At 45.4% G+C, this 25,804-nt stretch overlaps 1 protein-coding gene across 1 annotated transcript; it reads right to left on the reverse strand.

Moving 5' to 3' along the window:
• Positions 1-21,227: 21,227 nt before the first annotated feature.
• Positions 21,228-24,997, reverse strand: LOC104596780 (uncharacterized). Its single transcript, XM_010258066.3, has 2 exons — positions 22,811-24,997; positions 21,228-21,843 (listed from the first exon to the last, which is right to left on the reverse strand). The coding sequence occupies exons 1-2, from the start codon at positions 24,912-24,914 to the stop codon at positions 21,476-21,478; spliced, it is 2,472 nt and encodes an 823-aa protein (XP_010256368.1). The 5' UTR covers positions 24,915-24,997; the 3' UTR covers positions 21,228-21,475.
• Positions 24,998-25,804: the final 807 nt, after the last annotated feature.

Genomic DNA, 25,804 nt, shown 5'->3' on the forward strand with positions numbered 1-25,804 from the left:
ATTTTCTAACATTATAATATTTTGTTCCCCCATTTGTATTTGGTTATTAATTATAATAATAACAATAACTAAAATTTTATACTTTCTGATAATTGTTAAATATAATTCTCAATTTTATAGAAATTAGTTAAAGAGTTTTCAATTTCTATAAAATGTTATTAATGTGTTAATTAATAATATTATTTATTAATTTTTTGTAATTTATTAACCGTATTTATTTACTTTTGCTAATAACATAATTAATACTCAGTGAGTATGGGTGGGATTAAATATTAACTGTATTTAACTATTTATTACGTAATATTATATATTTTATAATTTTATTTTGCTATTTTAATGTTTTTATTTAAGATTTATATTGAAATATTTAAATAATGTTTTATTTTTAATGTTAAATTTTTATTATTTGAATAACATTTACATTGAATAATTCATAAAATTATAATTTATATTGGTACTACTTATTTTTATTATGAATTTTGTAAAAACATTGAATTATTAATAATAACAATATTATTAAATCTATTAATTTTTTGTGTTTTGAATAAATATTTTAAATTTAATATATAATTTCATAATAGCATTTAAATAGTTCTGATTTAATTGAAAATTTCTTTAGATAGATATAGATAAAAAGTGGGGGTGAGGATAAATAGGAATTAGAGATAGTTTAGGAAAAAGTCTCCCTACTAAATTTGAGATAACTTAAGAGACAAAAAGGTGTATAAGATTATTTACGAGGTAAATAGGAATTAGAGACAATTTATGAGGAAGTGGGGGAACATGGTGTCACTTGGCTAAACATTAGAAAAGCAAATCCTCTTTCTTTATGGTTGTTAGAAATAGATAAGCATATGTGATTTCATTATTGGCTTAAGTGATATTACATGGACTAAAAAAATAGAAAGTTCAAAATTTGGAGAAATTTGAAAAGGGGTGAGGGAGAAAGGAGAGAGGTGCTCACATGGTAGGACCAATTTTAATATATATATATATATGTATATATATATTATAATATAATGTAAAATAACATATATACATATGTATACATTATATACAAAATGTGTAAGTTTAAATATATGTAGGTCGGGCCAGGCCTAAGTTAGGCTTGAAGTATTAAGCCCAAGCCCGACCCTAAAATTTACATGCTTGATGTGGGCCTAGGCCCAAGCCGAGCCTAAACACAAAACCTAGGCCCAAGCCTAGAAATTTTGGGTCAGGCTTGTGTGGGTCGGGCCGAGCCGGGTTGAAATGATCACTCCTACATCATAACATATATATGTAAGTTCTTTTAGCCGCTAGATTAGAATTACATCATAATGATAGAGCACAAACCGACAAACGACCCTTGGCTTTCTACTTTTCCACAATTTTACGCGTTGTGCGTACATGTTGTACGCACCAAATCCGTAAGGTGCCTCACCTTCGTGCTGAAATGTAAACTAGCAGGGACTCGTGCGATGCATACAAAAATCTGAAAGATTTTAATAATTTTATTTTAAAGCACTACCCAAGTTCCCTTGAATGCAATACCCATTTATTAGGCTTGTTGCAACCACCAAATTCATAGGTAATCCATTGTTAACTATATCATCCTTCAGTTTAAATGCTTCTACAATATTTCCTTGCTTCACACAAGCACCAATCATGCTAGTGTATATATTTTCACGGGGAGCCCACCCCATATCCTTCATTTCTTTAAACAACTGGCCTGCCAACTTTGAATCATGTATCTTACAAACAACATTTATAACCGTATTATATGCAATTGAATCAAGTTTAACTCCTCTAGCATTCATTTCTCTAAAATACCTCTCAGCCTCCTCAGGATTCCCTTCTTTCAAGAAAGCGCACATCACAACACTTAGAGTGAAGCAATTGCATTCCATACCTCTCTTTGGCATCTCTCTATACAAATCCCTAACTTTCCCAGTCATGTTCACCCTAACAAATGAAGATAGGAGAATATTTCTATATGTAAGTCTAGGAACAATGTCACTCCTAACCAACCTATAAAAACATTCCACAGCCTCTTCAAACCGCCCAGCCCGTATGTAGCTATTCAATAAATAACTAAACAGAAGTGGATTTGATTCACACCTTTTTGATCTCTCAATTTGGTTATTAACCAGAACATCTACATTGGGAATAGAATTATCGGAAACACATAGATTCAGCAGATGTTGAGCAGTAGAAGATTTGCTTGATCGTGCAATGATGTGAAGTACAATACACAATGCATCCACACCTCGAACAAATCCTCGTTGTTTCTTAAATATTTCAATGCTGATATAGGATCGTGTTGGTTGTTAAGAAGAACCTCTATTACATGGTCTTGAGTAAGTACTATATCTGCACTAGGAGGGAAGATTTCTTGCCCATTCTCTGAAACAAGGGGGCTAGATTGAGCACACATAGAATCTTTCAAAGTTTTTGAATCTGCCTTCTGAGAAATTCTTGAAATGGATATCTCCATTTTAAGTAGGGAGTTCACCCGGCGGGAACTCTCCAACGATCAAGTTAGTAACTCAGGCTGGGAGCTGTGAGAGAGAGAGAGAGAGAGAGAGAGAGAGAGAGATGCAGAGAAATCAAGGAGCTAAGAGTGATGATCACGTGATCCCCTTGCCCCTGGGGGTTGGGGTCCTTATGTTGTGGTCTTTTGACATATCAGGTGTAACCGCCTCCAAATCTCTGCTGCGGCGATCTTCTGTCAAATAACGGCTTGGCGTGGCTGGCTGTTATCTGTTAGAGCTGTGCTGGCGGGCAAAGGTAATCGCTACAGAGTACGGTCCTGCCAGACGCCGCCAGGCGAGAGACGTGGGTGCAATCTGGCAGGTACGGTTGTCAAGTAGTGAATCTCCCATGATACGCCGAGCTACTCTGCCGCGAGCTACTTTACACTGAGATACTGGTGATGCACCGAGGTGCTTCTCCGAGGCGGGTCTCTGAGAGCCTAAGTTTAGGCGGGAACGAGATGATCCTAGTTAGGGGGCTGATGAGCCTAGCCGAGGTGTCTTCAGCTCGGGGTGCCCCTCTACTTAGGATTCTTAGCTCGGGGTGCTCCCTACTTGGGAGTCTTAGCTTGGGGTGCTCCCTACTTAGGAGTCTTAACTCGGGGTGTCAAAGTATCATCTCGCGGCGAGCTGCCACTTCGAGTGAGCTATCAGGTTGAGCTGTACTAAGCTCATTATGCTGAGTTGTCACTTATGTCGGGTCATGTCCACGTGTCCCCTTATTATGAGGTCGGGCCAAATCACCCTCCATCAATTGCCCCCGCTCCCTAGGCCAGGGGTCCTGACCTTGTGTGGGGAGTTCATGACATGACGGGTGGATTTGGCTCGAAGTCCAGGTCGCCTAGTCGGATAGTTCGCTGGTTGGACCAGTTCACTACTTGGCTCGATCAAGGATAACCTGGGTTGCATACAGTTCACGTGCGGATGTCATGCGATCTATAGACTCCGCGGATGCCAAAAAACGCGTTAAACTGATTTCACCTCGGGGGTCGCGCAGCCGGTTTTCTTGAGAGTCGTTGGATCGCCTTGATCCTGACCGTTGATTCTCGGATATAGCGGCTATAAATAGGGGGGACCCGAGTCATTTTCTCCGCCATAAGTTTACTAGTGTTCACTCTAAGGTCGCACCTAGCTCGGGTTCTCCAGCTTGTCAGCTTCCTAGTTCGGTCGTTTTCCCTTGGTGAGTTTCCCCATCTCCTCTCTTTTTCCAGTTTGTTTCAGTTCCTAGTTATGTCAGACCATAGCTTTGATAGGCTTCTAGATGACCCCGAGGTGGGTACCTCGGCTCAAGTAGGTATCTCTGAGGCACAGTCGACCTACGAGGCACAGGAGGCCTCGGATAACCCAGCGTCTACCTCTCATCGAGTTCGGGTACCAGACAAGTTCGGTTCCTCAACTATGACCGTAGAGAGGCTTAGGGCCTTGATTTGTTAGTATAATCTTCCGAGGGAGTATACCTATAATCTTTCCACAGGTAACTTCCCTTGGGAACACGGTCACGATGAGATCGTGATTTTCGGACGCGGCTGGGCTCTGTCTTTCTCTACACCCCCTGATCATAGAGGTCTTAAAGTTTTTCAACGTCACCATAGGCCAACTTCACCCAAACTCCATTCGGAATGTGGTCAGGACAATCTCCCTCTTCTTCGACTACGCCCTGCCACTTGATCTCAAAATTTTCTCCTCTATCTTGTCCATAAAGAAGAATGCCTCTAGCGTTCTCCCCGAGCATAGGCGGGCCTACTACCTGTCGCCTCGCTCGGGCTATAAGTTGTTGCACAAGCTTCCTAGTGAAATCCCGGCCTGAAAACGAGATTATTTCGTAGTCCGCAAATCCGCGGGGTGGCCATTTCCTACTCATTGGAGGGCGGCTGTTCAGGACTCTGGTATTAGGCTGGACCTGAAAACAAGAGAGATGCTCCAATCTTAGGCGGAGCTCAGGTTCGACTACAAGGACTATATCACAGAGGACAAGCTAATAGAAGCCGGTTTGATCTCTGGTAAGTCACTTTGGTCTAGAGTTAGTATCTTATCTTAATAGTTGCCATCTCTTTTTTATAGCGTCACTAATGTCGAGCTTTTTTGCAGGCCCAATGGAACAGCTCAGTGCGGATAAACTCTTCGGGAAAATGAAGGGGAAGAAGAAGCGGGCTGTCAAAAGAGCTCGCGTCGAGTCTCCTCGGGCTCCTACTCCCAAGCCTAAATAACCCTCTGTTGCTCCGGTGATTGACTTAGAGGAACCGGAGAAGGCCCTACCTCAGGAGCCCGAGACAACTGTGGAGCCTGCTCCTGAGACTGCCGTTACTACTTCGGGGAGCGGGGGATCGCCCCGGAGTATTATGAATCCGCAATACAGCCTTCGCAAGAGCAAAGGGCTGCATGCATCGAGGAAGTCTCTAGCTGAGCCAAACTATCGCTTGCTCAGTCGGAGCTCGAGCAGCTACCCACTGTATGGTGGTAAGTCTTGTTTAAGCTTTGATTTCTGCATTTGTAGCCTTACTGGTACTAACCAACACTCTTGGCAGGTGAACAATGTCGTGCATGCCCTGACCTACTAGTCTGAGCAACACTTAAAGCGGGCTCTAGCTGCTGAGAGTTCGTCTCGTGAGGCCCATACCGAGATGAAATTAGCCTGTGGCCAGATTCACCGGCTAGAGAGTGATGCGCTAGCTCAGAAAGAGTTAATCAAGTCGCTGATGTCGGAGAAGGAAGACCTACTGCGCAAGGTGGAAAACCTTGAGATAGATAAAGGAGCTCTGAGGCGCCAGATAGAGAACCTCGAGGTGGATGTCAAGGAGCGGACTGAAATCTTTCTTTAGTCCATGGAGGAGGCCAAAGTCAAGGCCGTCCAAGATTATAAGAGGTCGGAGGAGTTCGAGGGAGAGCTGGTTGAGGCTGGGGCGGAGGGCTACCGCAAAGGCTTCAAGCTCAGTAGGTGGCTGATCAAGCATGAATTCCTGCAGCTCGATGTGAGTGCCATCACTACCTCGCGAATCACAAAGGAGGTAGCCCTTGAAGCAGCTAAAGACCCAAACTCGGAAGCGGAGAGCGACGGTTACGACATTGCAAAGACCAATGCCGATGACAAGGCTGGCTCCTCTGTCGAGGCTTCGGGCAAGAGCAACGAGTGCCCCAAGTAGTTTTTGTATTGTGAGCCTGCAAGCTCAGCTTCTTTTTCTCCTTTCCCCCTTTTGTAATGAACTCTTTATAATGAAATACATTTTTTGTTAAGTGTTGTGCAATTGATATTCTAGCCATGGTGATTTTTTTCGAACTGTTGAACTATCGAGTTAGATGACCGAAGTAGGGGTTCCTTAGCTGTTACCCTGAACTGTCAGTGCTTAGAGGCAACTTCACAAGGTGTACGCCGAAGTGAGCGACATTGTAGGGTGTATGCCCGACCTGTCTGCGCACTGGTTACCTCGTCTATGTCGAACTGCCTGGTATGCCCGAGCTATCATAGGTGCTCATACCTGAGCTGCCTATTCCTTAGGCATTTTTAGAGTACTTTGCCTATGTTGAACTGGCGACTAGGTCTTTGGTGGTGCCGAGGTCTTTTGCTAGCTCGGCATTTTAGCCCTTAGGCTGGGGGAGCGACTCATAGTCCACTCTCTTCTGGAGTTCACCTAGGCCGAGGAAGCGACTGGGTCTTGTATGTTGCCGAGGTTTAGCTCAACACTTTGGCCCTTAGGCTCTAAGAGCGACCCGTGGTCCACTCACTTCTGAAGTTCACCCATGCCAAGGAGGCGACTAGGTGCCGAGGTCTTTTGTTAGCTTGGCATTTTAGCCCTTAGGCTGGGAGAGCGACTTGTAGCCCACTCTCTTTTGGAGTTCGCCCATGCCAAGGAGGCGACTGGGTGCTGAGGTCTTTTGTTAGCTCGGCGTTTTAGCCCTTAGGCTCGAGGAGTGACTTGTGGTCCACTCAACTCGGTAATTATAGGTAATATTGCCTTAGGTTGACAATATTCCATGCCTGAGGTATCTTCTTCCCTTTTAGGGTTTCGAGCTCATATGTTCCTTCCCCGAGTACCCGCTTTACTTGGTAGGGTCCTTCCCAATTTGGCCCGAGCTTACTAACACCGGGCTCAGGTACCATGACTTTACGAAGAACCAGGTCTCCGATGCAGAGGTTCCGCTTCTTGACCCTGGCGTTATAGTATCGAGCTACTCTCTACTGTTAGGCCGCGGTCCTAATGTATGCGAGGTCCCGTACCTCATCAAGTAGGTCAAGGTTGGTGCATAGTCATCCTTGTTTGCTTCGTCATCGTATGCATCCAGGCGTAGTGTAGGGACCTCAATCTCGGCTAGGATCACTACTTTCGTGCCGTAAGTGAGGTTAAAAGGGGTCTCGCCCATTGCGGTCTTCACCATGGTTCGATAAGCCCATAGTACACTGTACAGCTCGTCTACCCATAGTCCCTTAGCTCGGGCTAGACGTGCCTTCAGTTCGCGGAGAATGGCTCTGTTTGTGACCTCCGCTTGACCGTTCGCTTGAGGGTGCGCCATCGAGGTGAAATTTTGTTGTATCCCCATGTCTTTACACCAGTTCTGGAATTTGATGTCCTCGAACTGTTTGCCGTTGTCAGAGATGAGCACTTGGGGTAGTCCGAAACGACAAACTACATTCTTCCAGAAGAAGTTCTGTACACTTCACGCTGTGATTGTTGCGAGAGGTTCAGCCTCCACCCACTTGGTGAAATAATCAACTGCTACCACTAAGAACCTCCTCTGTCTTGTCGTTGGTGGAAACGGTCCGAGTATATTGATTCCCCTTTGTGCGAAGGGCCATGGGCTGGTGAGATACTTTAGGTCGGCAGCGGGCTGGTGGTGGATGTTGGCGTGCTTCTGACACTTGTCACACCTCCTGACGAACTGAATCACATCTACCTTTATTGTTGGCCAATAATATCCCTGTCCTAGCGCCTTTTGGGCGAGAGCCTTGCCCCCCATGTGTGTGCTGCACAAACCCTCATGAGTGTCGCGAAGTACGAGCTCGGCTTCGGAAGGTTGTAAGTAGCGCAGATAAGGAAGCATGTAGGATGTTCGATACATCCGTCCGTCTATCATAACGTATTTGCCTTCCTGATGCTCTACCCTTCTGGCAACATTACGATCTGCAGGGAGGGTCCCATGTAGCAGGTAGCTCACGAGTGGATCAACCCAGCTCGACTCTGCTTGTACGATAGGAGCGACCTCCTCTGCCCCCCAAGAATGCTAGGCTGAGGCAAGTTCTCTATGTACACAGTTCTCATGGTGTTGTCGCTTGTGCTGGCTAACCGGGACAGGGCATCAGCCTCAGCGTTCTCGGATCTCGGGATCTACTTGATGAAGTAGGACTAGAAGTCGAGTAGAGCCTCTCTGACTTTGGCTAAGTAGACAACCATGGTTGACTCGCGAGCTTCATATTCACCAGTGACCTGGTTGACCACGAGCTGGGAATCGTTGTAGATAACGATATGCTTAGCTCTCACTTTGCTTAAGGCCAACCTGGCTATCAACGCCTCGTACTCCGCTTCATTGTTGGATGCAGAGAACTCGAAGCGTAGTGCATATTCCAATTTCACACCGCTTGGCCCATACAAAATGATTCCAGCCCCGCTACCCTGCTGATTTGATGAGCCATCCCCATGGAGGATCCAGGGCTCCTCATCCCAGGTTAATTTCGGTATAACCAGGAGAGAAGCCGCGCTGGTTGGAGCTTCCTCGGCGTGCTCGGACTCGACTAACTCAGGGACCTCGGTGCTGAAAGTGCATTCCGCAACAAAGTCAACTAAGGCTTGGGCTTTAATGGTAGTTCGCGGCTTGTACTGGATGTCGTACTCGCTGAGTTCGATGGCCCACTTCGCCAATCTATCGGAGACTTCGGGCTTGAGCAAGACTTGCCTCAGAGGCTTGGTGAGGATGACGATTGTATGAGCTTGGAAGTACGGTCGAAGTTTCTGAGCTGCAACAATTAGCGCGTACGCCAACTTTCCGAGCTGCAACACTTTGCTAACATAGTAGATGGGTCGTTGGACTCGATCTACTTCTTTTATCAGTACCGAGCTGACTACCTCGTCACTTGCGGAGAGGTACAGCTCCAAAATATCCCCCTCCTCGGGTCGGGTTAACATCGGGATGCTAGCGAGGTACTTCTTGAGCTCGTCAAAAGCGAGCTAGCACTCTTCAGTCCATTCGAAGTCTTTGCTTCTTTTAATTGCCTTGAAGAAAGGCAGGCAACAATCTGCCAATTTTGATATGAAGCAGCTCAGAGCAGCTATACGACCATTCAACCTCTGAACCTCCTTTAATTTCCGGGGTGGTCTCATATCTAAGATGGCCATAATTTTATCAGGGTTGGCTTCAGTGCCACGTCGGTTAACGATGTAACCTAAGAATTTACCCGAGGTGACACCGAAAATGCACTTGTTCGGGTTTAATTTCATGTTAAACTTGTGCAAAATTTCAAAAACATAATGCCGATCTTTTGTTTAAGTCATTTGAAAACTGGGTTTTGACAACCATGTCGTCTACATAGCACTTTACTTTCTTGCCGATCAACGACTCGAATAATCGTTTCACAAGTCTTTGAAAAGTAGCCCCGACATTTTTCAGCCCAAAGGGCATGACCTTGTAGCAGTACAAGCCTAACTCGGTTATGAAGGCTGTTTTTTCTTCATCGGTAGGGTCCATTCTGATTTGATTGTAGCTTGAGTAAGCATCCAAGAAGCTCAACAACTCATGCCCTGAGGTCGCGTCCACCAAACGGTCTATCTTGGGAAGTGAGAAGCAGTCCTTTAGACAAGCTCGGTTACCCAACTCGGGTAATAGACCTCCCTGATGAAGTTGGCTGCGAGGAGCTTCCCAACCTCCTCGTCGACTGCTCTCCAACTCTTTGAGGCTAGGTTGTGTTTCTTCTATCTAACGGGCCTAACTATAGGATCAGTGTTCAGCTTGTGAGTAATGACTTCGGGGCCTATGCCGGGCATCTTTGCCGCGGACCATGCAAAAACATCTAAATTTTTGAGTAGAAAGCTTATCAGCTGAGATCGTAGAGGCTCCTCGATTGAAGGGCCGATTTGGAGAGTCCGAGCTAGATCGTCTATCGAAGTAGGTACAGTAACTATCTCTTTTATGGGCGTAGCTCGCTCTTCATATTGCTCCGTAGGTCGCTCCAACTCGAGGTCGTCGGCCACCTTAGTTTTCCATTTCAGGGCGACAACGTAGCATTTGCAAGACTCGAGCTGATCACCCCACACTACCCCTACTCCGAAGTTCGTTGGGAACTTCATGGCCAAGTAATTGGTGGACACCACTGCGCGTAAAGTGTGGGTGATCGGCCGACCTATTATGGCGTTGTACGGGGAGGGAGTCACGGCCACTAGAAAAGTGTGGTCGAGTCTCACGATACTAGGCCACGTGCCGACCTCCATGGACACTGTAATTTTCCCCAAGGGCCTGACTTCCTCTCTGCTGAAACCCACCAAGGGAGTGTTCGCGGGCTTAAGATCGCTCTCCTGAAGCTGAAGTTTGTCAAACGCAGTTTTGAAGAGTATATCTGCCGAACTGCCAGAGTCGATGAGGACGCGCCTTACCTCGAAATCATTGATTCTCATCTTTACAGCGAGCGCGTCATCGTGGGGGTACTGGACTCCGCGCGCGTCATCTTCGGTGAAGAAAATTGGTTCCTCTTGCCTCGGCCGCTTCTGGGGATTTTGCTCTTCTCTTTCGATCTCACGAGCCGAGTTCCTTGCCGCGGCTGAGGTGCAGCCCGTGACGATCGACCCGCCGGTGATCATGTAGATTGTTCCCCGAACTGGCCTCTCTTCGGGGGGCGGCCTCTGCGGCTGCTCGCCTTGCCTACTGCTGGACTCAGGAGCGTCTCTACCTTGCTCCCCCAACCATCCTGTCTTATTATCGTACTGTACAAAATTTCTCAAATATCCGCGACGGGTGAGCTCTTCTATCTCATCAGGGAGGTTTTTACAATTTTCGGTACTATGACCATGATCTTTATGAAAATGACAATACACATTTTTATTTCTAACATTCGGATCTCCTCTCAGCTGGGGTGGCCACTTCACGTACGATGCGTCCTTGATCGCCATGAGGATCTCAGCTCTCTTCACATTCAATGGCGTGTAGTTCTGCATTTCGGTTGGAGGAGCTCGGAAAGACTGATCTGGCCTTCCTCCCCGATCTGGATCTTTCTTCTTCTTGCTATCCCCGTGGGTCGAGGACTCACCTTCTCTTTTCCTCTTCTCATGCGGGTTCTCGCTCTTCTGGTTCATCTCCTCCTCTGTTCTGATGAATTGGTCCGCGAGCTTGAGGAATTCAGTTACATCCTTAGGTCTGTTGACAACCACGTGCTACTTGAACTCCTTGTGCGTTATGCCTCTCTTGGCTGCTGTGAGCCTCACCACGGGGTCCAGGTCAGGTATCTGAAGGCATGCATCATTGAATCTCTTGATGTAGTTGCGGATGGACTCCCCTTCCCTCTGGACTATGCCGAGGAGGCTTTCTTGGGTCCTCGGGCATCTCTTGCTGGAAACAAAGTGGAAGGTGAAAACCTGCACGAACTGTGCTCAACTCTTGATCGTTCCAGGCGCGAGGTTTTTGTACCACGCGCGAGCTACTCCCTTGAATGTGGTGGAGAATGCTACACACATGCAGGACTCACTTGCCCCAGCTAAGTGCATTTGCGATTGAAAGGCATCTATGTGATCATTCGGGTCGAATGATCCATCATACTTGTCCAGGGGAGGTACCTTGAAGTCTTTGGGCATTGGGACGACCAGAAGTTTGGGAGACAGAGGAGATGGTACAGAGAGAAGTAGAGTGGCTTTCACTGCTCCCGAGCTTGCCTCTTCTTTGGGGAGTTTGGGCAGGTGTTGGGCTGTAGCTCGGCGAGCTCGGCGGCGTCTCCGCTGCTTCTTTGTTGGCTCTGCATTGGTGCTGTTGGCCTCTATGTTGTCGGGCACAGTAAGCTCAGTGCGGGGCTCGGACTGCTGCCGACGGCTGTGGATCGAAGGGCCTTGTCTATAATCCGCAACCAGGACCTCGAACTGGTTCTCGACGAGCGGGATCTCGAACTGTGAAGGCCGAGGTGATGCGGGTCTAGTTGGCTGAGAGTCCCCCGACCTGACTACATGCTGCGAGGTGGGGGGAGTGGCTTGTCTTTCCCTCCTTCCACGGGATGAGGCTTGACTCCCAAGAGGGTTCTGAGTTTGGCAGATCTCTCCCCGGCGAGGGAGGGTGCTCGCTGCGACGGCGGGGCTTGGCCTACTGCATAGCGGGGTATCAAGGTGGAACTTGTTTCTGGTTCTGAGGCAGTTGTGGAAACTACTGCTGGTACTGTTGTTGATGGATGTAATGCAACATTTGTTGCTAGTACCGCTGAAACTGCTGGACTTGCTGCATTTGAGTTTGCATACCTTGCATGCAGTGCATCAGGTCTTCCAATTGGTTTTGTCCAGCCACCGGGGGAACGGACAGTTCTGCAAAGGTCGCATCTACTATGGGGGGGGGGGAGTGGAGCATTTACTGGCGCCACGATCTGGGGCACATTCAGAGTAGAGACTCCATCCGTAGAGAGGGGTATGATGAACTGATCAATGCATACCGTTGGGGTTTGGGGTTGTCCCCCCGGAAGCATTCTGGTCAGCATTGCGTCCGGCATTGCTGGCAGAAGCCATGGAAACTTGACTGAAATTGCTTGGTGAGATAGGCTTTTCGAAACGTTTCCCACAGATGGCGCCAATTGATGGTGCGTGATCTAGTCACTCGTAGCTGAGGGTCTCATCCTTTGGGCCCTCACCCATCACTTGAGCCACAAGGTGAGGGGCAGTTGGTGACGCAACGCACGTTCCGCCCCTAGTGGGATGTTAAAGAGGGAGACTCCCTCGATACAAGGGGTATCGGGGAGGCCCTAGTTCTTGGGATGATCCTTCCAGGGGATGGTCTTGCCATGACCCACCAGGGCCTGAAGGACCTCCATGACTTTGCCCTGGATCACATGGCTGAGGTATGCTGCATTATTGTCTCATCTTTTTTATAATACTTTGTCTTTCTTGTTTTTAAGTTACTATGAAAGGTGCCCTTATTACAGTCATCCCGGTACATTGTTAGCCTTTGCGACAAGATAAAGGTTCTTCTGCATCAGCTGAAGAACTCTATGGAGAAGAGGGATTAACTCGAGGTACGGGTTGCCACGGCCGAGACTCAATTGTATCAACCATGAAGGAGGAAAAGGAGATGAGGAAGGTCTTGGAGGAAGACCTTAAGGCAGAGAAGGCTTTTACTACAGAATGGAAGGGGGCCAAGCTGAAGCGTGTCGAACTGGACAAGGCTCTAGTGACTGCTTGGGCGTGAGTGGAGGATGTTGAGGGTAGAGACGTCGTTGAGATCTGGAAGGTGTCGATTGAGTACAAGATGGCACTCACCAATTATGGGGCTGCGTCCTACTTGGAAGGCATGGATGACATTAAGATACAGGTGTTGCAGCTGATGCCCGACTTTTTGGTGGAGAAATTGGGGTTCCTTGGTGAGGCCCCTTCCACCGTAGTGCCTTCAGTCGAGGCTCTTATCGCTGAGGTCCCTCCTACCGAAGTCCCTACCTCTACCAAGGATCTCACCTAAGTTTTTCCTTTTTATTCTTTTTATTTCTTTTTCTTGAAATATTTTGTAAGGGGCTTGGTGTCCCCTAATTGAGGCCAATTTTTGTAAAGTTGAATAGATACATCAATGAAATACTTTTTGCGTGACTTGTGCCTTTGTTGTCTGTACTCTTTTTGCTCTTTTCTTTCTTCTTTGTTTTTTTTTTGCACTTAGGGGGCGATGCCCCCTTTCGAGAAGTCACAAGTAGCAAAGAAGTTATTCGAAGTAGTTTGTTTCTTAGGCGTTCGCTTAGGAAGCTAAGTTAAGGGAGTCTAGCGGAGGCTGAGCTATGCCGTTAAGGAGCTCGGGGCCCCTTTCCTTAGCGAGGGGGAAAGGGAGGTGAAGGCCTTAGCTTTCTCAGCATGCTCTCTACCCCTAACCAAAAATTGGTTGAACAAGGCTGAACTAGGCTGCCAAGGGGGCGGGGCCCCTTTCCCTAGCGAGAAGGGCAGGGAAGCGAAACCCTTAACTTTTTTATCCTGTTCTTTGTCTCTGCCAAGGAATCTATGTTGAGGCTGCTTGATGCCACCGAGAGGTCACATTGAGGAGCGTGCTTTAGCTGGCTTGGCTTGGCCTTCCTTGGAAAAGTATGGGGTGTGAGCCCTCAGGTGATTGAGGCCCTGGGAGTGTGCTTGGCCGAGGTCATAGTGTGCTTCCTTCTTAGTGAAGTACTTAGATTATTTTTAGTGTATGTTCATGGTGGGCTGAAGTTCTCATTGACCGATCCTTAAGGTTGAGGTCCTCGCCGTTCCTTGCTTTAGGGAGAAGGCCAAGTAGGCATATGGTTCACAAGGAGTCGTGTGCATAGGTTGTCATCCTATCTAAGCGTATAACCTCAAAGGAGGTTGTGTGCTTCGGCCGGTCGTGCGGCCGATGGGTCTTGGTAGTTAGCAAAATAAGAAGTTATACACTAAAGGTGGAGCCAAGGGGGAGGAATTTTGCACTTTATTCATTATTCAACCATTGAAGAGTACATTCATTGATAATACATCCAGAGATTTTTTGAATTCTAGGTTTGAGAGACTAATCTTCCATTCAAATACTCGAGCCAAAATGTGTTGGGGCTGACAACCTGCTTGATTTTGTAGGGACCTTCCTAGTTGGGGCCAAAAATGCTGACAATAGGCTCAAGCACCATAACTTTTTTGAGGACGAGGACTCCTTGTAGTGTCTTTCACCAGCGAGTTGTAATAGCGGGCTACCCTATGCTGGTAGGTTGCGACCTTGAGTTGAGCCTGCTGTCGGACTCCTTCCAGTAGATCTAAGTTGTTCCTAAGTTCTTCATTATTTTCGGCTTTGTTGTACGCCTTAGTGTGGAGGGTTGGATGGCCAATGTCTGTAGGAATGATGACCTCAAGGCCATAAGTTAAGTTGAATGGAGTCTCACCTGTGGCAGTCCGAGGTGTCACCCTGTAGGCCTAAAGAACGTTGTGTAGTTCGTCAGCCCAAAGACCTTTTACTCTATGCAACTTGGTCTTCAATACTTCTAAAATTGTTTGGTTGGTGACCTCGGCTAAGCCATTAGTTTGAGGGTAGCATACTGATGAAAGAATGATAGGATCCATCTAATGGACGCCATAAAGGTTGCGGAATGGGTGGGGCGAATTTCAAAAATTTCCTACCTTCTCCCAACTGGGAATCATATTCCCTGAATTTAGAATACAATATTCAAGGATCTACTTGAACCCTAATCAAACCAGATCTGTACCAAAAATAAATGGGAGGATTATACCTGATCCGGAGAAGCAGTATCTCCCAAAGTTGGTGTTCACGCCCAAAGAATGCTCCAAGATCTGTCCCTGCTGAAGATGACACAGTTGTGGATGGAACAGAACCAGCAGGGTGCGTCCTACACACTGGATCCTTCGCAAGAATCCCCTGGATGTACTAAACACTGAATTCTTTCAGTCTTTCTTGCAAGACTGATGTCAAGAACTGGTTTCTTGACTTTCTTTTCTGCAAAGATCAAATCTTGCAATAATGCAGATGGCGGCGGCAGGAGGAGATCTCTAGAAACGAAAAGGCTGAACTGTTTTCTTTTCTGGAGAGTATGAGATCTAATCTCAAATCGCAGGAACCCTTCTTGCTTACCAAAACCTTTTGGGATCGAAATCTGATTTCTCTCTTGGTACATTCGAAATCTCCTCCTTTCTTCTTGATTAAGAAATCTCCTAATTAGGAGTTATCCCAATCCAAATCAGTATTTGGATAGGGGATAATCTTAATCCCTTTCCCAGATAGAGTTAGCTTACTCCTGATCTTATCAGGAGGTTACCAGATTCAAATCTGATTTGAATTTGGTCTCTAAGAGTGGATAAGGCTAAGAGCCCAATCCTTTTTGCTAACTTCAATCTCAAATTCGCCCCATTGATGGGTGATCATATCAGCCCACCTCGAAATGGGCTTTTGGCCCATTAAGTATTCAGTGTTTAATTAGTTTCCAATCTGCTGCCCAGTTGGGCTTCTTTGTATGGCGTGGGACCCAAGCATTGATCTACACACCAGCCACATGGGTTCGGCTCAGCCTTTAATACAAGGCCCAGCCGAATTCACTGAAAATCTCAATGAACCCCTTGAGTTCATCGTATGAACCCTATGGGCCCAACACTTACATTAAGTGGTCCCTGGGCCAAGCCATCTTATAAAAACCCAGGGACTGTGGGCAGGTGCAAGATTAGCCCATCAGGTATTATCCTAAATGGTCTTACACTTAACCTCTCAGCCCTTAATGATCAAGCACTGCCCGACTTAGTGCTTTTTGGGCCAATGCTCTGCCTCCGAGGTGGTTGTCGTAGATGCCCTCATGGATCTCTCAGAGCACATGCTTGCCCTCCTCCTAATGGGGGCATTAGAGGTAGGGCAAGGAGAAAAACCATTGGTATAGCTTTTCCTTGAGGAGGGTGTAATGGGTTGGTTGCCCATCGGACCTTCTAACTTCATTTCTGTTTTTGGGTAACTGCTCATGTAGCAAATAGGTAATGATGGGGTCCATCCAATAGGGCTCTGTTTGCACAAGGAGCACTTGGACTTCTTCGATGCTGGGGTGTTCTAGTTTCTAGATGTGGACCGTGTGGCTAAGGGCTGTGCCCAAGGTGTTGGCCAATTTGGATAGGGCATCAACCCTCATGTTCTTTGGCTAGGGGACTTGTAGTAAAATAAAGTGTTGGAAGTGGCAGGTGAGCTTTTGCACCTTGGCTAGGTACTTGGCCATGTTGTGTTCTCTAGGTTCGTACTCACTTTTAACTTGGTTCACCACTAGTTGGGAGTCACTCAAGACTTCAATGTGTTGAGAATCAAGGTCCTTGGTGAGTCGTAGGCCTACGAGTAGGACTTCATTATTGGAGGCCAAGAAGTCAAACCACAAACGCATATTCTACTTTGGTGTTGTCTATGGTAAGGAGTATGAGACCTGCTCCACTTCCCTTGGAGTTGTAGGATCTGTAAATGAACAACTTCTAGGTAGGCCGAGGTCCTTCGATTGGTCAGGGCCCCTCCACCTCTTCAGGGGCTTGAATGAGGGGTCAATTGAAGGTGCATTCTGCTATGAAGTCAGCTAGGGTATGCGCTTTGATTGTAGGCCTCAACTGGTACTGTAAGTCGAACTTAGACAATTCGATGACCCATTTGGTCAGCTGCCCAGAAGTCTTTGTCTTAGCAAGAGCGGTCTTGAGGGGCTGGTTGGTTAAGACCATGATATTATGGGCTTGGAAGTACAATCTAAGCTTCCTGGCTGAGACCTCTAAGGCAAAGGCCAATTTCTCCACTTTGAGGTAGCGGGTTTCAGTGTCACCGAGGACATTGCTAATGTAGTAGGTAGGCCTTTGCACTCCAACTTCTCTTATCAAAATAGAGTTGTCTACTTCATCTTCAGCTGAGAGTTATAGGTACAGCATGTCTCCTTGGAGCAGCCGAGTAAATAGGGGAGGCAAGTCGAGATAAGACTTTACCTCGTCAAAGGCACACTAGCACTCTTATGTCCACTAGAAGTCCTTCAGTTTTTTGATGGCTTGGAAGAAAGGTAGGCAACGGTTAATTGATTTCAACATGAATTGACTGAGGATGACCACTCGGCTGGTAAGTCTCTAAGTCTTCTTGATTGACCGAGGTGGTGACATGTCAAGGATAGCCTAAATCTTCTCTTGGTTGGCCTCTATACCTTGTTACGTGACGATGAAGCCTAGTAATTTACCCGAGGTGACATTGAAGGCAGACTTACTGGGATTGAGCTTCATTTATACTTCCGCAAGGTGTCAAAGGTCTCGACTAAGTCCAATGTTTGTTGGTCAGCATTTAAGCTCTTCACAACCATGTCGTTTACATAGGCTTTGACATTTCACCCCATTTGGTGCTTGAAGACCTTGTTATTGGCCGTTGATAGGCAGCTCCTGCGTTTTTGAAGCTGAAGGGCATTACCCTGTAATAGTGCATGCCATGCTTCGTGATGAACGAGGCCATCTCCTCGTTCTCCGGGTGCATTTTGATTTGATTGTAGCCGGAGAAGGTGTCCATAAAGCTGAATAGCTCGTACCCTACAGTGGTGTTGATGAGGTGGTCGATTCTCGGCAAAGGAAAACTGTCTTTGGGGTAGGCTTGATTGAGGTCTGTGAAAATACAGATCCACCACTTCCCATTAGGTTTCTTTACCACAACCACATTGCACAACCAATTAGGGTAATGTACCTCTCGAATGAAGCCGACATTGAGTAGCTTATCAACTTCCTCTCCGATGGATTTCCATCACTTTGATGCAAAGTTCATCTTCTTCTGCCAAACTGGCCTAGAGCTTGGGTTTATGCTCAACCTGTGAGTAATGACTGAAGGGTCAATTCCAAGCACGTTATTGGCAAACCAAGCAAAGACGTCGGGATTAGCTTTGAGGAAACTTACCAACTCAAAAAGGTTGTTTGGGGGAAGGTCGGTCCCGATGCGTACCATTTTCTTGGACCTGGCCTCGTCTAGGGGCACTGAGATGAGGTCCTGAACTTGTTGGTTCCTCCCTGAGGTTGAGGCCCTTTAATGATAAAGCTTCTTTTTTCTTGCCCTTTAGTACTACCACATAGCACTAGTAGATAGTTTGTTGATCCCCCCAGACGACTCTCATGCCGTATTCGGTGGGGAACTTGAGAGCAAGGTGGTAAAAGGAAATGACTGCCTTGAGCGCGTAGAGGGTTGACCACCTAATGATAGCATTGTAGGGGAGCCAATCTTCACAACTAGGAACTCATTCATCCTCATCACCTGCTAGGGTTCTATCCCTACCATGACTGGTAGGGTGATCCCTTTGGTTTGACAACATTCCCGGAGAAGACAATGAGTGGCACGTTGTCAGGCCGAAGGCGCTCGGGTGCCAACTTCTTCTTCTCAAAGGTGTCATAGAAGAGGATGTCGACTAAGGAACCGCTGTCGACCAATAATTTGTTCACCATGTAATTTCGTAACGATAGCAAAAGTATCGTCATGGGGGACCGGGATCCCCTTTAGGTCTGCATCCGTAAAGGTGAGGGCTTTGTTCTACTTCGACTTCTTGGGCCGAGGCCGAGATGCCATCCGAGGCCATGCCCTCAATGATGACATCGATGATGCTAGCTAACTACTGCGGCTACTATTATTGTTGTGAGGATGAGGCGTTGGCTTCACCACCCACATATTCCTTCAGGTGGCCACAGCGGATGAGGGATTCATTCTCAGTCTTCAAGTCGTAAAAATCTTCGGTGTCGTGGTCGGTGCCGCGGTGGTACTTGTAGTACCTCTTTGGGTTACCCTTCTTGGGGTTCCTCTTCATCTTCTCAAGCCACTTCACGTACTTTTCCTTCACTACTTGCATGAGAATTTGTGTTCGAGCGGAGTTGAGTGGTGTGTATTTGCTATAAGCTAGGGCCAAGGTCGATGGCTTTTTGTTTTCCTTGTTGTTGTTGTTGTTGTTGTTGCCATTGTGGCTGTCTCCGTTTATCCTCTTATTCTCTGGGCCTCCGCTGTGATGGTTGGCCTCTCCTTCCTGGCGGTCACTGGTTGAGGCCTCCTCAGTGTTGATGTACTTCTAGGATTTCTTAAGGAACTCCGCCTTGGATTTGGGCAGTGTCTTGGCCACAAAGCATTTGAGGGCCGAGCCTAGCAGGAGGCCATTGATGGCGACGTACATGGAGACCATGGGGTCGAGGTCTCGAACTTCAAGTTCCTCATTGTTGAAGTGGTTGATGTAGTAGGCTTGCAGGCTCTCACCACACTTTTGTTGAACGATCATGAGTGACATGACGCTCTTTTTGCACCGTTGGCTATTGATGAAGTGGGAAAGGAAGAGACTGGCGAATTGCTCCCATGAGTTGATGGATCTAGGGGAGAGCCCGAAAAACCATTGGCTGGCTTCCCCCTTGAAGGTCACTTGGAAGGTCCGACACGTCAAGGTGTCGGAATACCCACAGAGGAGCATGAGTGCCTTGAAGCTTTCCAGGTGGTCGTTCGGGTCCGAGGTTCTGCTGTACATCTCGAGTGTTAGAGCTTTGAAGTGCTGTGGGAGAGGCTCCGATGTGATGTCAGTGGTGAAGGCGTCCATCTTCTCGAATGATGGGTTATGACTTGCCAAGGTGTCAGCTCGACTTTTCCTAACCAAGCAGAGTTCATCTTTGACGGCGCCAAGATCCGCTTATAAGTCGACGATCTTTTGGTCGATGGGGGCTTGAGCCTCATCCTAGTTCTCCTAGACACAGAATGGGTCGACCTTGTTCCTCGAGTACTCCGATACAGGTGTGTTTCGATTCCTTCTAATGTGCTGGTCATTTAGGAGCCCTCGGAGGTTCGAGATATAAGAGGGAGAGGTTTGGAATTGGCCCTCGACCCTCGAAGGAAGGTTGTGGTGGCTTGGCTACCTACCTTCATCCCGGGGGCTTTCCTATCGGTAGCGATATCCTTGGTCTCGACGGTGATTGCGAGACTATGCTGAGTTGTTCCCTTGTCGGCGGCTGACTGATGCGTCAACTACTGTTGGACTCTAAGGGTTGGTCCTGTTGGGGCCGATGGGACATATAGCCAACGAGTTTGGAAATGATTGTTCGCTATGGCGCCTTGGGCTCCTAGCGGGGCAGCTACCCTGTGGGTGGCCTTCTGTCGGGCGCTGCTGGTGTTTCTTTGAATTGGTTGAAGACCGCTTTGAATTGTTGAGCCAATTGAAGACCGCTTTGAATTGGTTCATCGTGACCAAGTTTTGAGCATTTGTAGTGTTTCTTTCCATCTTGGCAGAAGCCTAAAGGTTGATTTTAAGACAAGTTTTTAGGTTCAAGTCCAGTTAGGGGAAGTCTTAACAATCGTTCCCACATACAATGCTAATTGTTGTTGTTTCCTTGGATGGAATGAGGGCAACATGGTAATTACGCTTCCAAGCTGAGGGCTGGTTGATGAGTCTGAGGTTTGCAGTGGCTCAGGTCCTACAAATCAGTCTTACGTAGGAAGAGATAACGTCAGAGTTCCCGGATGCTAACCTGAGGCGGAGGCTCTGGCGATCAAGTTAGTGAAAGTATGGTGAGGATGGATGAGGCCTGAATTAGGATAGCTTAGATGAGGTCGCAATGGAAGTAGTAGAACTCCTAGTAGTAGAGTCTCTTAGTGTGTGTGTTCACCATGGGGGGGTCATCCCCTATTTATACTTGAGGTCGCTAGGAGGTAGGTGGGTGCATATAGCTCGACCTTGCATGCGCAGCCATTTGAGGTCGCCACGTGCGGCTATGCCATTGGGCCCGCATTGCATGCCGGCTTCTGCTCCACGCGATGTCCCTATTGGGTCCGCATTGTATGCTGTGCAAACAGTTCAGGGGAGATTTTTGTTAAAGTAAAACCTCAAGGAGGTTTTTATGATTGTGAGAAACTTCAAATGAGGCTTTTATATTTTACCTTTTTCTATTTGATTAAAAGGGAGATCCCAATTTCAAGGCATGATATGAAAAATGCTTTTTTCAAAAAAAAAGGCTAACCAAACAGCGAACCTTTTCTCAAAAAACTGATTTCTGATCCGGCACTGATGTGATATAGTTTGAAAAATGGCATTGATGGCAAACACAACACACCTACCAAGGAAATAGAAAATGGGTGTAGGTCAAATCCTCCAACATAAGAGTACCAACAATTTTATAAATGAAAAAAATTATAATTTCAATCCCCACAATTCAGAATGAAAAATTCCGGTAATACATTTGATGTTTTTAGAAACAAAGACAGACAGACTGCTCGGATTGTGATTGAACTTGGGTGAGAGTCTAATCTAAGGCCGGGCCCAGACCTTGAAAATAATTAGACAATCTCCAAAGGTAATGTGGTGATGATCACTGATTATATGGCAATTAGCCAATTATACACATCCCGAGATCCTTAAGCTGATGCAGTGATAATACGTCAATAGGCTGAGCAAATGAATGCCTACGATTGGCCAACTCCTGAGAGACCTTCTGCATGGTTGGCCTAAATTTTGGATCCGAACGTAAGCATGTGGATGCCAGCATTATTACATAAATAACATCCTGTGCAATCTGATCCATAGGAGGCATTAGACGTGGGTCCAACACATCCTTTACCAGTAGATCCCTTGCAACCAATGACGACAATGAACTGATGAGTTCTCCTGGGTGCCTCCCCATTATAGTCTCGAGCACCACCACCCCAAAACTATAAACATCGCATTTTTCAGTCACAGCCATGGTGTATGCGAGCTCTGCAAAATAAATAAGACAAGCTCAACGATCTGAGTTCAAAAAGACATTCAGATCCGTAGATGATGACCTATATATTCAGAAAACAATCAAGATTTTTTCTGAGGTGCTATATTCTACCTGCCTTTTGGGAGGTAATTACTGATTAGTATCCAATCCAACCCAATAGATCCAAGCTTATCCTGCCATATTCTACAGGGTCTAGCCCTACATTTTGAATCCCAATTATGACCACTCCAGATTTTTTGTCCACAACTCTGTACTCAGTTACTGCCTTAAATTGCAGCCACACATTGCCATCTTGTATGTAAGATGGGCGACTGCATTGTAGTGTAGGTAGGGAGGGAGTGGGTAGAGAAAGTCGGTAGGAATTCTGGATTCCATTATGACAGGGTGGGAATTATAATTACATTTACATATGCTTTGCACAATTTTGTAGATAGACATACATATATAGAGATGTCAGTGAGTTGGGTTTGGCTCAACCCTAAGTCAACATGGACCTACCCGCACCTGACCTGACCCTAAGTCAACATGGACCCAATCCAATCCATCCCACATAAATAGTACCCTATACTCAAGGCTAGGCCTGTTCATTTCTTCTTAATTCTTATCGACTTTCTCTACCCAAAAAGATAAACAAAAACTCTCAAATATGGTTTGACAATTTTCAGAATTCAGAACAAATTCTCTGCATGTTTAGAGGAAAGAAAAGTTCATCAATACCAGTATACCTCTTAATGTAATTGTTACACTTTCAGATGTCAGACTTCAAAGCAAACGAACAGGCCCCCTAAATGTTTTATTTCTATTATGTCAACGGGTCATTTAATTGTAGGTTTAGCACTGAACCCAATCCATTGTCAGCTCTGTTTTATCATGAGTCTAATGTTAGTACTGATATTCTCCAATCTAAAATCTAATAGCAGAAGCAAAAGAAAGAAAACAGGAGTAAACCAACTTAATTACCTGGAGCAATGTATCCATAAGTGCCTACAAGAATAGATCGGTTGGATGAGTAAGGATTTAGCAGTCTAGCAGTACCAAAGTCAGAAACACGAGCCTCAAATTCTGAATCCAGCAAAATGTTCTTGCTTGACATATCTCGATGAACTATAGGTGGACTGCAACCATGATGCATGTAAAATAAAGCATGAGCCACACCTTTAATGATGTTTAACCTCTTAACCCAATCCAATGCTGCAGCTTCTACATCATTATGTAACATAGCAGCTAAGCTTCCTCTTTCAATATACTCGTAAATCAAGAATTTGCATTTTGGATGTTCACAAAAAGCATGTAACTTCACAATGTTTCGATGCCGTATTGTGCCCAGCATAGATGCCTCATTCCTAAGACTTGTGTCATCAACGATCTCCTGGCTTTTCATGGAATGGAGTTTCTTCACAGCTACTACTTTCCCTGGCTGCACCGCAGCTTTATAAACGGTTCCACAGGAACCAGAGCCAATGCAGAATTTAGAATCAAAGTTCTTCGTTGCTTTAATGATGTGTTTATATGCTGTGTTCACATCAAAGTTCCATATGGAAAATAGATCTCCATGCTTTCCTGCTCTTGCCTTTCTCTTCATACCTCCTTTCTTCTTCCAGTACAAGAATGTAAATCGGGCAACCATTAATGCACCAAAAAGACAACACAGAACAGCTGATGAGATTATGAGAATTTTCTTTCTTCTAGATAAACCTTTTTCTTTCAAGATACAACCTTCATTATTGGACAGGGAACCTTTCAGATTATTGTATGACAAAGAAATGAATATACACCTCCCAAAAAGGTTGGGCGGTATGGTACCATAAAGCTTGTTGTAGGAGAGATCAAGGTAATCTAATTGTAGCCTGCCCAGTTCTATGGGTATCCTTCCATCAATTGAGTTATTTTTCAAGTCTAGAGTTGCGAGGTGTTTTAGGTTACAAATCTGCAATGGAATCTTACCAGTCAAATTGTTATGTGCAAAAGAAAGTTCCCACAAAGTAGAGCAGTTACCAAGTTGCTCAGGGATTGATCCACTTAACTTGTTTTCCGAGAGATTAAGGTAATTTAGATTGGTCAAGATACCAATTTCACGAGGAATACTCCCAGTGAACTGATTGGATTGGAGTAGAAGGCTGGTTAAAGAAGAGCAATTACCCAGTTGCTTTGGGATTGATCCACTTAACTTGTTTTCTGAGAGATCAAGGTGCTTTAGATTGGTCAAGGTACCAATTTCACGAGGAATACTGCCAGTGAACTGATTGGATTGGAGTTGAAGGCTGGTTAAAGAAGAGCAATTACCCAGTTGCTTTGGGATTGATCCACTTAACTTGTTTTCTGAGAGATCAAGGTGCTTTAGATTGGTCAAGGTACCAATTTCACGAGGAATACTGCCAGTGAACTGATTGGATTGGAGTTGAAGGTCAAATAGTTTCTTCCACTTCCCAAATAAATTTGGATCTAATTCCCCTGTTAGTACATTTTTGTATAAATAGAGTCGTGAAATTTGGGTGAGATTAGCTAGAGAAAGAGGTAGGATACCAGAAAGATGGTTCATAGACAAGTCAAGGTAGGTAAGCTTCGGCCAGTTTCTAAACAAATTAGAATCTATATCCCCTGTTAAGTCATTCCAACGGACATCAAATTCTAAAATATGGGTGAGATTGCATAGAGAACGAGGTAGAGTACCAGAAAGATAGTTGATAGATAGGTCAAGGTGGGTTAGTTTTGAAAGAGAAGCGATGTCAGTTGGAATGGCTCCTTCCAATAGATTATAGCTGAGAACAAGATGGGCAAGATTTGGAAAAGACGAAAAATTCAGATTGTCAAGCTTACCTTTCAAGAAGGAACTTGACAAGGATATACTTGTAACGCTTCCTGCCTTGTTGCAAGATATGCCATACCACTGACATGGGCTTGAGTGTGTATTATTGTTCCATGAGTCTAACTGTGAATAAGTAGAAAGGCTGGCTTTCCAGTTGAGAAGAGACTGAGCTTCTCCCGATGGCTCAGATCCTGATACTACAAAGACTACCAAAATGCTCCAGGAAGCAACTATTTCCAATAGAATGGACGACGCCATGGAAGATGGCCGGCTTCTAGCTCTGGATTCCACTTTCCAGGTTATATTTAAGGCAAGATATTTCTTTCGTGTGGGATGCAATTAAAAGCTCCCCATGAATAGGTTATTATTGTGTTCTTCAATGTAAATTGGTTTTCTTTTACTGAGTTAAAGAAAAAAAAAAAAGAAAACAAAAGCATCTGGTTTTAAGATAAATGAAAAAGAAAAATACAGAAAACATGCATGTACTTTTTTTCCAAAACTGAAATAAATAATACATGTTCTTGAATATATTGTTTAAAAACATTTTTATTTTTTCATCTGATTAGCTCTTGTCGTGTTTAGTTAATCATATATATATAGTTTTACTTTTACAATCCAAAAACATTAATGGTTTTTTTTTTTTCAAAAACAAAACCAACTTGCTTTTAATCTTCAAAACAAAAAGAATGTTCAATAACATGTTTCAATTTTTCTACTGATTTGATGTGGTGGTTTCGGAAACAAAAACATTCATAAAGCCATCTTAACGTCTAACCAAAGTGGCCATTAGGCACATAATGTAGAAAACAACCGTATCCCTGCCTGCATCACTACACCTGGGTCAAGGTAAATTTATCCTCACCGTCCGGGGTCCGGATGTAGTATGCACGTTAACTTAGCAAACTAAGCACCTAATAACAATGTGACAACTGTCCCAGCTAATTTGTCTTTCATCTTAAAGTTTTTGTTCAATTAGAAGTTTTCTATTGTTTTATTATTTGTATCAAAATAATTAAAAATAAAAAAATCATGAATAAGGAAAACCTAAACGTATTGGGAATTGGAAATACTTGGAACTCATTGGATTCTCGATCTCCAACCTTCTGCTGTTTAAGTTTCAATTATAAAGAGGGTTTCAATTATAAAAA

The sequence above is a fragment of the Nelumbo nucifera genome, chromosome 5 (assembly GCF_055504915.1).
Source record: "Nelumbo nucifera cultivar China Antique chromosome 5, China Antique-T2T, whole genome shotgun sequence".
Lineage (NCBI taxonomy): Eukaryota > Viridiplantae > Streptophyta > Magnoliopsida > Proteales > Nelumbonaceae > Nelumbo > Nelumbo nucifera.